The sequence below is a fragment of the Ananas comosus genome, linkage group 9 (assembly GCF_001540865.1).
Source record: "Ananas comosus cultivar F153 linkage group 9, ASM154086v1, whole genome shotgun sequence".
NCBI classification, from domain to species: Eukaryota; Viridiplantae; Streptophyta; class Magnoliopsida; order Poales; family Bromeliaceae; genus Ananas; species Ananas comosus.
In genome coordinates, this window is record NC_033629.1 from 4,561,930 (window position 1) to 4,575,330 (window position 13,401).

General features: G+C 35.4%; 1 protein-coding gene across 1 annotated transcript; it reads right to left on the reverse strand.

Annotated features, from left to right (window-relative positions):
• Positions 2,962-12,989, reverse strand: LOC109715218 (DEAD-box ATP-dependent RNA helicase 52B-like). The gene is made up of 7 exons (XM_020240124.1): positions 12,833-12,989; positions 11,729-12,640; positions 11,528-11,611; positions 6,767-7,009; positions 5,462-5,629; positions 5,199-5,312; positions 2,962-4,039 (listed from the first exon to the last, which is right to left on the reverse strand). Exons 2-7 carry the CDS (start codon positions 12,536-12,538, stop codon positions 3,512-3,514), a joined length of 1,947 nt encoding a protein of 648 aa, XP_020095713.1. The 5' UTR covers positions 12,539-12,640; positions 12,833-12,989; the 3' UTR covers positions 2,962-3,511.

Below are 13,401 nucleotides of genomic sequence, written 5' to 3' on the forward strand. Positions count from 1 at the left end.
ACCCTTTTATTTATTTGAGTAACGTATCCAAAGGATGGGACAATTAGTGGGAACAGTTCTTAATGCGAGATCATCATATCTACATTCTATCACACAAAGTAGCACAAAATTTCAAAACATACGGATGACGAATATGATTGTCTTACATTAGGAACAATTTTCACGAGATTTTTATTCTAACAAATCTGGGACATTAAAAACTTGCATTGGTTTTATTGAACTGATATACATCTAATGAAAACAAAATACATAGCAATAAGGTATTTTTATTTTCCTATTCTGTAATTTGAAAAGTATCACTTAACTGCCTTATATTTTAATTTTATTCCATCATACGACTTACTTTTAGGGTATATTTGATTGGCCAAAAGTGAAGCATAGAAAGTGACATTTTTAAAAAATGACATCTTCTCGGTTGGTTTGTGAAATTAATATAAAAGTCACTTTACAAAAATTGGTTGATAAATTGAGTTATAACTAAATCACATTTTTTTGACTTCACCTAAAAAAATTTCAAAATCATCGAAAATAAAGAGGTTAGCTAAAAGGTTAAATTTGGTATTAATTTTAATCTTTGAATTTATTTTTAAATTTTAATTTTACTTTAAATATGAATTAAAACCATGAATTTAATTTTACATTCTGAATTTTATTGTAAATTCAAATTCAACATAAAATTTTTAATTCAAATTTGTGAATTTATATTTAAATTTTTATTTTTATTTATATTTGAACTCTAGTATTAAAATTTAAATTTAAATTTAAGTATTTATATTTAAAGTTTAATCAAAATACTTTTAGATAAAAACTTCAACTTGAACTTTGAATTCAAATTGTTCCAAACTATAACTTCAATTTATTGATTGAAACTTGAATTTAAATTTTAAATTTTTAAGTTGAAATTCAAATTCAAATTTAAGTTTGCTAATTAAATTTAATTTCAATAACAAGTTCCAATTTGAACTTTGAATTTGAATTATGAATTCAAATGTTCTGTTTGAATTGTGTTAAACTCAAATTTTAATTTTAATTTTAATTTTAATTTTAAGTTTAATTCAAATTGTGAATTCGTATTTGAATTTAGAATTTAAGATTAAAGAGTAAATTAAAATATGATTCAAACCATATATTTAAATTATGAATTCACATTTGAATTAATGTTCTAATTGTGATGTTGAACTTTATTTTAGAATTTAATTTCAGCTATGAGTTATAACTTAAACTATAAATTCAAATTGTAAACTTAATTGTATATCTTAAATTTTAAGTTTAAATTTCAAATTTAATGAATTCTAAATTTAAATTTAAATTTAAATTTAAATTTTTAATTTAAATTGCGAGTAAAAGTTGTTTGTTTATATTTTCACTTTTTTATATGTAATTAAAGAATCAAAACTACAATGCTAAAAATTTTCATGTTTCATTTTATAACCAACTAAACAATCGAATTGAAAAGTCACTTTTGTAAAAGTCACTTTGGTTAAAATAACTTTTTTTTAACTTTAGTCACTTTTGGGCAACCAAACATGCCCTTAAATAAAGTAATTAAAAGACTTAATTTCAAGCCCATAATAATAATATAAAAAAAGTAATATATATATATATATATATATATATATATATATATATATATATATGTANTTTTCCTTTCTGTGGGGAGTATATATATATATATATATATATATATATATATATATATATATTGTTCTATGGCCTGTTAGGGCTTGTTTGGTTCAAGGGTGGAATTGGAATGAATAATGGAATGGGAATGAATTGGAATGGTAATTGGAATGGCTCACTCTTCCAAGACGTTTGGTTTATTTGTAAATTGGGAATTGGAATGAGTTATTCACATTTCATTGTTTGGTTCGTATAAACTAAAAAAATTATAGGATGCTATAATACTAATTTTACTCTCAAATATAAATTTACATTATTTAAAATTTATAAAAAATATAATACTATTCTCTAATAAGTTTTCCAAAAAAAATATCAAATTTATTTTTAAAAATTTTTATTGATGTGGGTTAGGGATAGGGTTTTAAGAGATGATAGATTTTTTTTTTTTTTATGAGAAAGGAGTGAAGAGAAGGAGGGTGAGATGCTCACATGGGCTTCGAGAACTTAGTGGGCTTCCGGAATGAAATCTCAATCCGGACTAGAAGACCGGAATTAAGTTGAAGGCTAATGGGCCATTCCCATTCCAGTCCGGAATAGGAATTTCAAACCGATTCATGCAAACCAAACAAAATTAATCAGATTTGATCAAACCGATTCCCATTTCATACCCAAAATGGATGAACCTTTAGTGTAGTATTCTATTACTTTGAGATTTGTAAAATGCATAATTTTGAGTGCGAGGCAGGAATACTACTTACAACAATCAACTCTTCTATGCTATAAACTCATTTTTCATATTCCGGCACTCATTTCCACGATGGACATTATTAAACATGATTTAACACTTTTGAACTTAAATAGGTACAAAATTTTATAATTTTTAATATTATTTACTTCACGATCAAGCAACCTCAGGGGTGACAATTTTAATAGCCCATTGACATTTTTTCTGCTTTACTAACGGTATAGTCTTAAGACTATTCTAAACTGGTTGATTTTTTTTTCTGAAAATCTCTTAAACTATATCTAAAACAAAATCTACAACTTTTGAATTTAAATATGTTATCCCTATTTTAATTTCATTTTTTAACTGCAAAACAATAGCGAAAGGGATCACACACAATTTTTGTTATGGCCAACAAAGAACTGAACGGGGCCTCTTTTGAGCAGAGCATAGTATAGCGCACCCTGTTTCTCTCTACAGCTAAAGCAAACATTCTGAAACCTCTTAACTACGACAGAACACGAAAGAACAATCTTGTGGCAGAAACAAGTAACAACTATGATTTACCACCAGACCACAAGATTAAATCATGAGACAAACACGTAGAGTTCCACCGATTACAACTAAGGTCGTGTGCCCTTTTCTCTCTCTATGCTCAACATTTATTCAAGTCGGATCTCGCAGAATTTACAAGAACCCAAAAGACAGAAACATCAGCAAAACCCGGATCTCAGTTTTTACTCCCCACCACCATATTGGGTTGAAAAGAACATGCTTTGAGAAGAAACAGCCGCCAAAAAGACCTCCTTCCCCTCACTACATATTCTACAGCCCCCACCACAAAATACAGCCAAGACAACTCAGGAGACGAAACCAAAAAAAAAATTAAAAATAAGATATAAACGAGTCCACCAAAAGCCTAACAGTTAGTCGTAACTAGTAATCCACCATTGGGGAACTCCATCACTCGACCACGATCCCTGACAGTGGGGAAGAACTAATAAGAGCGATTGCTGAATGAGCAGAGTGCAAAAAGGGGGACACAAAACATAAAGACTACTTTAACCTTGCAATCATTCAACCCCATCAAACATAATGCTTTCTCCAAAACAGCAAGAATAGAATTAAACTCTTTTTAAGTTTTAAATCTCCATATTACCAGGATAATCAGTCCCATGCACTGGTTATCCCCTGACCACCACCATAGCCGCCGCCACCGCCGCCGCCGTATCCTGAACCTGACCCATAACCTCCACCACCGCCATACCCTCCTCCGCCATAGTAATCACCTCCTCCCCCACCCCTGTTTGAAGAATCTCTTCGGAAATCACGGCCACCGAAGCGAGCACCGCCGCCTGCTCGGCGGTTCCTTCCACCACCTCCGCCGTAGGATGAGCGGGAGGTGGCAAAGCGCGATAGCCATGCAGGAACCTCCTGGTTCGCCTCCTGCATGAGCTCAGAAAGAGGCCGTGCAAGGGAGGAGTTGCTCTCATTGAAGAAGGCAGTGGCCAGGCCCGACTTGCCAGCACGACCAGTCCTCCCAATGCGGTGGACATAGTCGTCAATGTCATTGGGGAGGTCGAAGTTGACGACATGGGCCACGTGCGGTATGTCGAGCCCGCGAGCCGCCACATCGGTTGCCACCAGGATGGGGGTCTGCCCGCTCTTGAAGGATCTAAGTGCCATTTCCCTTTCCTGCATGGTATATAAACATTTTTAGTTAGTAGAATAGGCCCACAAGCAGTAACACCTCCAGTTAATTAGCATAATAGGAGGATCAGATAGAAAGAAGTCACTAAAAACATCTAAAACGACCGCCTGTGTACGGACCGTCAATTAAGCAATTAACTGTTAGCTGAGGGAATTAAACCACCAATGTAAATAATAATATCAGATTTTATAAATGATGAAGAACAAATTACACATACTATCATAATTCATAACACAATTGCAGAAATTGGTGATAGCATTTCTTCCTGACAAGTATTCCTACCAACCCACACACCACTTAAATAAGAAAGGACAAACTACTGTCTCCCGCGGATAATCTCACCATCCCACATAAAATAACAAATTCTGCAAATACAGTTTCCAACAACAAGCAACCAAACAAAAAATTTGTAGTAGCATTACTCTCAACTACATACCGCCAAAAAGGCCAGATGCAAATGTAATTACTAAATCTCCAACTACATGCATCTATACTTATAATAAGATATTTACAACTACATCAAATCAAATGGTCCCTAAATTGCTTAAGAGACAAAATTAAAGAGCTTTAGTTCAGTCTAATTGATGTCCAGATCAACCTCTCAATGAATTGTTTCCTAATATGCAACTTAACACCAATCAAAGTTATTTCATCTTAAGAAAACAAAACAAGAACAGCCCAAAGAATCAAATTTCGTCCAACTACATGGTATAATTGCCAAAGATAACTATCCCAGCCATTCCATAGAAGCTACTAAGCTGTCCCTACACAGAGTTGATTGACACTTTTGTCGAGGCTGCAAATTAGGCTTCGTTTACCTGAAACTACTCAGTCTTTGTCATTTAGGAACTCCTGTTGAATTAGGGACAGTAATATACATCTATTTTCTCAGTTTTAAGCATTAAGAAAAGACCATCAAAGTCAAATAACTGTGTTTTGTAATAAATAGTGCTGATTTCAATTATAGATGGTTTACAAATTATGTTTATGCATGGTTCACAGATTATATTTTATATTTACGATGTTCAATCTTGTGCAGTAGATTCAACAATTCCAGCTATATATATCTCTGTGCTTGAATGGAGAGGGAAAGAGATACACAACAGAATACAGATTTCAACAGCAATAGGAGTAACCAAGTACCTGTTGTGTCCTATCACCATGGATTGTAGTTGCAGGGAACCCATTCATACACAACCAGTGCTCCAATGCATCAGCACCTCTCTTTGTCTCCACGAAGACTAAAGTCAGGGCTTGCTACAAGGACCGAAGAAACTTGCATAAGTGAATGTATAGAACCATAACCCCAATAGGGGAACATAACATGAACACAACAAAGTACCAAGAAGCAAAGATGGACTAATCTTCGAAACAATTAAGCCCATGCATATTAAACCAGAAACTACCTTCCCATGAGCACCATTTGCCCTCTGGGCATGAAGAAGGTCCATTAGGTGGCTTCTTTTGTCTGATTCTTGAACAAACTCAACTCTCTGGACAATCAAATCAGTACTAGAACCAACCCTTCCAACAGCAAGAAAGATGTAATTGGCAAGGAAATCAGAAGCCAATCTCTGCAAAAAAAATGAATTTACTTGTCAACAAAGCATTGCATTAGAAAGCTCCCACACAAACTTCAGACCCTAAGAAATAACAACAACTGCCCAAATGAAACATACAGTAAATATCCTGTCAAGAGGTTATAGGCAACCAGCTCAGGATATAGTATATAACACCAGAGTATGATGTTAAAGAAAGTATTCATTAAGATAGATTATACCAGCTTAATTGTAAATATCTTAACTGACAATCCTAGCAACATAATATTGAACAACAGACCGTTCGCTACATCAACGGTCAGGAGTATTTACCCACTCCATCAAACTTCAAATCTTCCCCACTCACTCTCCATTCTTCAACCAAGTAATAGATAAGTAATCATACAGTATCATAGTAATATTTCTAATTAAAAATACACGGATCAGATATTTGTGCATATTTCCTTTTCTCTACTAAATCAAATGCTGAGAGTTTGTATAGAATAATTAAAGATTTGACTATTCCATATAAAAAATTGCCTCCAGATTCCCCGCTTCAGGTCATCTTCCATCAGCATCTTATGACTAATCACACAAGCAGCTTAACTTTTTCACCTAATTTTATCTCATACTAAACTATCCAAAATTCATAAAAGAACACTCCTGCTGGTGGAAAGTAGTTGTAAAAACAGTTGAAATATTTGCCAGTTACCAACACAGATATAAAAATTAAAATGGAAAGTTTTGAAAAGCAGAAAGTAATCATAGTGACATTATAGAGTTCCAGTATGCAACTCTGGAATTTACAGATAAACGACCTGCAAAACCCTAATACTATATTTGAACTAAAAAGCTAACACATTACATGCAAAAGCTATAAAAGATTATCATCAAGTTAATATGTGCGTATGTGCGTACATACGTACAAGAAAACAGCGATGTGACAGCAATGCGAACTAAATGTATGCCTCCTAGCTTAATAAAATACAGAAGACCGAATTTCATCCAAATATTTGGCACACAGAGGTCCTGAGCCTCAAGGACAATATGAGCAATATAAATATAAACAACTGAAAAAAAAAAATTTGGGAAGTAGAACATAATACATGATGTTTAACGGATAAAGAAATGGTCAAACTGAATTACTGTTGTTAAATAGGAAAAGATGCTAACCTGTATCTCCTTTGGAAAGGTGGCACTAAACAGCATAGTCTGCCTTGCACCTCGTGGAGGCATATCCATTTGTTCAACAATTTTACGGATCTGTGGCTCAAATCCCATGTCAAGCATTCTATCGGCTTCATCGAGAGCTAAATATCTAATCATCTGAAGTGAAACCCTAGCCCTTTCCAGTAAATCCATTAAACGACCAGGAGTTGCCACAAGAATTTCAACACCCCTTTCCAGCTCCCTCAACTGGGAGAATTAATAAACTTCAGTTAGCAACTTAACATAACGAGGTATAATGAACCACAAAAGAATTATCACTTCACCAGGCCAACTTTTGATCTAGCAGATTACTAGAATACGAGTAATAAAAAATAGAGGAAACATTCTCCCCGCAGCACAAAGTTGCATACATAAAAAGACACCAACTAACAGACTATAACAACATAACATAAACAAAAAAAAAAAAACAAATAAGGCTTCAATGCAAACTACTTCAGATCAGCTATGGATCAACTTATATTTAGAAATATTCTTTGTCAAAACCATAGTAGTACGCCCTTTTTTAGTACTTCCTCAAAGCTTTCTACCTGACAAAAGTCATCAATCTTTACCAGTTGCCAACGAAAAATAGTCTCTAACTCTCTATTTGCACATGCTCAAATTATCTCACTTGGTTTCTGGCAATTTACTCTCTACGGTAGCTAAATCTAACTTGCGTAGCTACTATATTTCCCCAAGTTATCTTTTCTAGTAAGCCCACACATCCATAGAGACATTCACATCTTAGCACTACTAACTTCTGTAATACCATAATTCCTAGTTGCCTATTGCTCCAAGTAGATCATTGATGCAGGCCAAAAAATAGAATAACTCAAATAAAGCAACAATAATCTGAATTTATTTATTCCAAAATGAAATAATGTAAATTGAAGAAGAAATTGAGAAATTAGGCAAGGTTGTAAATAACAGATAGCAAGTACATAGCATTTGGGAGGCATCAAAGCAGATAGCAGATAGCGACGCCACAGCGGCCACTATGAACACATAGCGGAATTCATAATACATTATTCAAATGCTTCTATTCCTAACTGTATTTGTATTTAAAATAATAGTACTAACATATTAGTTCCAAGTGTAGAAGTATAACACTTCCAATTTCTCTACATTTATATTTGAAATATTGTTTCTACTTAGCATAGTGATCCTTCAGCCGTGGTGATAATTAATGGGCACCAATAAACCTATATTTTCGTTATGTTGCTTTTCACGCCACATGAATAAAATCGTGATTTTCTCATTCATTTCTTGTAAGAAATATGATTGAATAGTTCCCCCGGTGCCCACCAAATACTTTATTTTTCCTATTAGGGCAAATTCTTAGGATTTTAACGATTTTAGGACTTAACCTATCTATCAAATCTTTAGAAATTTGAGGTCGGAAATGAACCCACTTTTTGTCCCGCTATAATGGCCGCTATGATCCCGATCCGCTATATTCTATTTTTAATAGCATGGCATAGCTTTACCCATTAAAACTGCTATAGCGGCCGTAGTGGCCACTATTTGGAACACTAAAATTAGCATAAATGAAGAACCTAGAGATACGCAGAAAATTAATATTCTTCAAGCCACAATGGGGAAATATTGTCTCGATCAATTCAAATCCGAAATCGCCTTCAATTAGTCACCAACAAGGGATAAGATTAATAAAAACTGCAGCAGCACACAGCAGGAGAATAAAGGCAGAAGAGAGAAGGGTGAAAATAACAGAACCCAATTCAGGTCAGAAAATAGAGGAAAAGAGTGTGTCCAATCCAGGGACAGCAAAGGGGAGAGAAGAAGGCCCAACTCAAGGCAAGAGGAAGAGAGAGGGAAAAAGAGAGAAAAAACATTAAAGAGAAACGATTTTCATTAACAAAGATTTCATCATATCATACCACTCATCCCTGATCCTTACTTTACCCTACATATGAAGGCACTAAACTAGACCTACAATGAGTTTTTAATCCTTCAAGACATAATAAGACTCTTATTAAGGAAAGAAGTTCCTATAGGATCCAAACCATCCTAAAGGCTCCCGATTAGTCTTATAGAAGCCCAAAGAGAGGACTCTAAAACTAAAAATACAGACAAAAACCATCCGAAAACCTTTCAAACATATAAACCTTCCAACAGTAGACCAAACACAGATTATGGAAGCCTAGCACAAAGGTAAGAAAATTTAGACCAAAACCTATCTAATTAGACACTGAGTTGACTCATATAAAACAGCCGAGCTAAGACATCAACTAATTGTTCGAACTTGATCTCAACCAGGATTTAAAAATCATGAATTACGCCAGTTAAGTGGCTTGACTATTTATTTCTACAATAAGAAATTTTCACAATATCAACATTTCATTTAGATTAAGCTACAATCATGCTAAGTAATGAACTGAAGTAACAATATAATCAAAACGAGTATAACGAAGTAGCACCTACACTAAAGACACATCGTATAAATCCATTTAACTCTCAAATACATAAAACTGCTCATGCTTCGGTTTAAGCATCTAGCCGTATCAACTTTCTATAGATCTTCATTAACTATCCTCTCAACTTGCTTCTTCACATTTACAATTTCTCCTTCAGATCTCAAGGAAACAATCAATGTTTTAAAGAAGCGGAATTTGGACAAATGGCATTTTAGAACTGTGGAAATGATAGGATTGGTTATTTAAAAGTTTTAAGACAAAGAAATGAAGAGTTCAGACAACCTATATACCCCTTGACCCTATCAACTTCACCAATGCATGTATGGAAAGTACTCAACTTTATAAGAACAAGAGGAAAAAATACACCAATTTGAGTTGGATTTGCAGTAATTATGAGTCTGAAAATACCCTTCGAATCTAAGATTGACTAAGAGCAAATGAAATAATAATAATAATAATAATAATAATGAATTTGAGTCCAATCAAATTTTATAACTAAATCTAAATCTTGAGCTGCAAAATCAATTAAACCCTTTGTTGATGTGCCAATGGACCCTAACTGGGTGATGAACAGACTATTAATAAGGCGTGCAATCATTTACAAGCACAAAATATTAATATAGAAGGACAGTAATGTAGCTCAATGTCAGTATAGGCCCAAATAAAGAAAAGCTAGATTAAGCATTTTGGAGTTTAAAACCGGACTAATCATGGTCTAAATTGTTTGAATCAGGTTGTATTAAATCTAGATTGAGGCTAGTTAGAATTTCAGACGTCTTCTTTATCCTTTCTATAAATTTTGCATAAATCTTGTCCATAAGTTTTTGATAATAAAAATTCTGGCTAGTTATCAATACCATCTAAATAGGAGTATTAGATGAATAAAGCAAGAATGGCTAATTGCACCATTAGGCCCCAACATTTTCTCGACTTTTCACTTCGGTCCCTCGCCCTTATTATTATTTACTTTAATTCTGTCTCTACCATTAAAACTCTGTCAACTCCACCAGAAACTAACATGTCAGCACCGAACAATGTTTGCCACGTCAACACCAACCTTGCCACATGGCAATTTCTGTCGAATTAAACAGCATTTTTTATGGCAAGCAATTAATTGAAACGAATAATATATTAGGAAACTAGCTTCAAAAATTGAAAGGTTCGGGACCAAAGTAAGAAATTGAGAAAAATTGGGGATTTCCAGTACAATTAACCCTAAAAGTAAGCAACAGCATGTATAGGTACAATTTGAGGACTTAGATCTTCCTTCCTGGGATGTTGAGTAATCCAAAATACAGTATCTTGATTGAAGAAGTGATCAAAGCTTTGTTTATTTGTCTTGAGATTTATTCCTCCATTCTTCTTTTTCCATTTTCTCTTTTCCTATCCATCTACTTTGCTGTTCTTGAAATTAAAATTCATCCATTTTAAGATGTTGATTCCCACCAAAAGAATGTCTAATGCTTAATAACCCAAAAGGAAGCATTAATCCCATCTAAACCACATTCGCCATTTGTTCAGTTCCAATCCTCCCAGAAACAAGATTAACTCCACTCACGTGCTACTGATTCAATTGCATCAGAAAAAGGCAAATTTGGAAAACATTGCTTGAGTAACAAATATAAAAGTAGAAATGATTGCATTATAGGACTGACAGGTGTCACAATAATTAAGAAGTAACGGCAAGGCATAAAACTAAGTTTGAATATAAACTATAAAATCTAGGTGGTAAAGAATCTATTATCTATATAAACAGATCTAGGTAGAAAGGTTAGTAACTAAGGAGAGATGCATATCAGCTGAAAAGACATTTAGTTTGACATGCTGTTAAAGTTGGAACATCAAAGAAATGACAAGGAAAACAGGACTATATTATTGCTGTACCAAAACAACCCGAAAAAGCCTGAAAAGTTGATGCCAATGATTGTAATGGCAGAGATGATTAGATGGTAATTTTGAAAAACGATGTACATAACACCAACACTACAAGTTCACTTTGGCATACAGACACATTTATGATAATAATAGTGAAACAGTGTATCCTGGCCATATGACCTGGAAACAACAGCAGAAATTACTAAAATAGCCGATATTAAAGCATTGCAAATATTTAATCTCCATAGAAGGGTTTAACTATAAGAGGAACTAATTCAACAATCGAGCATAAGTTGTATACTCGTATTCCAATAGAAAAACAGCCATTAATATAGAAATGGACCAAAACAAACAAGATCAGTTACAGTAATAGTAATAAGCTAAATACAAAATCAAAATAAAATAGAATAAGAACCTGTTGATTGATTGGTGCTCCTCCATATGCAACGACCACTCTAACACCAGTCTGATAGGCAAACTTTCTTGCTTCGTCATGTATCTAGCGAATCAATATAAGTAAAGAAACAAAAAATGCAACAGTGAGAACCCATATTTAACCATAATTACAAGTAGCGCGAAAAAGTAAACAAATAAATAAATAAAATTTTAAACATACTTGGGCTGAGAGCTCCCTAGTAGGAGACAAAATCAGTGCGAGAGGATACGCCGTCCTCGACCCCCTCTGCCTTTGCGGGGCCTGCCCCCTCATGATTCCGCTGATAATAGGGAAGCAGAAAGCCGCCGTCTTTCCCGACCCCGTCTGAGCACAGGCCATCAGGTCCCGCCCGGCGAGCGAGATGGGAATTGCATGGCGCTGCACCGGCGTCGGTTTCACGTACTTGCATCTCTGAATATTCTCATTCAATGCATGGCCCAAATCAATCTCCGCGAAAGTGTTCACCGGTGGGGGTACATCGTTGCCGCTGGTCTCCACAGGAATATCCTCATAAGCATCAAAATTAATCCCAGTGTTCTCCTGTCCCTCAAAATTTGCATCCGCAGAATCGTCGTTCGCAAACGGGTTGGCCTCCCGCTCCCTTCGGTCCCATCCACCAGTCCTGGAGTTCCATCCGCCTCCACCACCGCTACTGCTGCCTCCGCGGCTGCTACTGCCAGCGAAGCCAGGTCGGCCCAGGTCACGAACGGGGCCGCCGCTGCCGCTGCCTCCGCCGCCGCCGCCCCCCCAGCGGGGAGCGCCGCCAGGGGGTGCGAACCCAGAGGGCCTCTGAGGGGCAGAGGGGGCATCAGCAGGGGACGAAGCGGGGGGTTCAGGAGTCACCGGCCGGTTGCGGAGATGCGGAGGAACGTAAGTGCTGCGAGAAGGGCGAGAGGACAGAGCGGCGGTGGCGGAATTGTTCGCAGAAGCGCCAGATGCGGCCGCCGAGTTCTCGGCGTTCGCAACTGAATCAGCCCATGAAGATCGCATAATTTTTTTCAAGAACGATCAAACCCTAGATCGAAACCTTCGATCTGCTACGATAATTCAACGCAGATCTAAGCACTCCAAATAAACAGATTGACGAAAACCCTAAATCCAAGATAATGACAAAACAAGAAAAAAAAAGAAAAAAAATCAGAAATTTGTCAACCGAAACGGAAATCCAAGCCCTAAACTTCAGGAAAAAGTCGGAAACGAAAATCAAATCTTAAAAAACACGGTTCGATCTGACAAACTAACCGATTTTTGCCCTAAAAAAAGTAATGAAGTGTAGAGAAGAACCTGGATTGAAGAAGAGAGAGACGAGGAAGCCTCAGATCGACGAGTCGAGAAGGGAAGAAGAAACCCTGATAAGGTTAGGGTAGAGAGAAAGACGTTCGGAGAAACTTTATTAATATCTCCGGGTCTCGCTCTTTTATTATGACTCGAGCTGGTTTCGGTTCGGTCCTATTGGTGGTTTAAATTTCGGACTATTGTAGTGGAGAGACGTCGCCGAGCAAACAAACGGGTTGCAATTGTTGGTACGCGACCGCGTACGCTCCAACTAGCGCGTGGCTATAAGCAAACTAACTCGTGCTCTTTCTATTGCTGCCGACTCTCAGGCGAGTCGCAAAGGATTTGGTAAAAAATTTGATGATCCATACTTAAAATTTCAAATTCGAATCATAATTAATTTATATTTTTAGATAAATTTATTTGTAAATAAGATAAATGATCGTAATTTAATAGCACTAATATTCTAGGCTAGTTCTATATGATATAATAATATATATTTAATACTATAAAATAAATTACTAGATATTTATAAATAATATTTATAAATAAAATATTATATAATAAATATATTTATA

Coding starts and splice junctions, on each gene's coding strand:
- LOC109715218 (XM_020240124.1), bottom strand. CDS start 12,538: ATGCGATCTTCATGGGCTGATTCAGTTGCGAACGCCGAGAACTCGGCG. Junction 5,313..5,461: donor CAAATGGTGCTCATGGGAAG/GTAGTTTCTGGT, acceptor CGGTCCTTGTAG/CAAGCCCTGACTTTAGTCTT. Junction 4,040..5,198: donor ATGGTGATAGGACACAACAG/GTACTTGGTTAC, acceptor TATACCATGCAG/GAAAGGGAAATGGCACTTAG.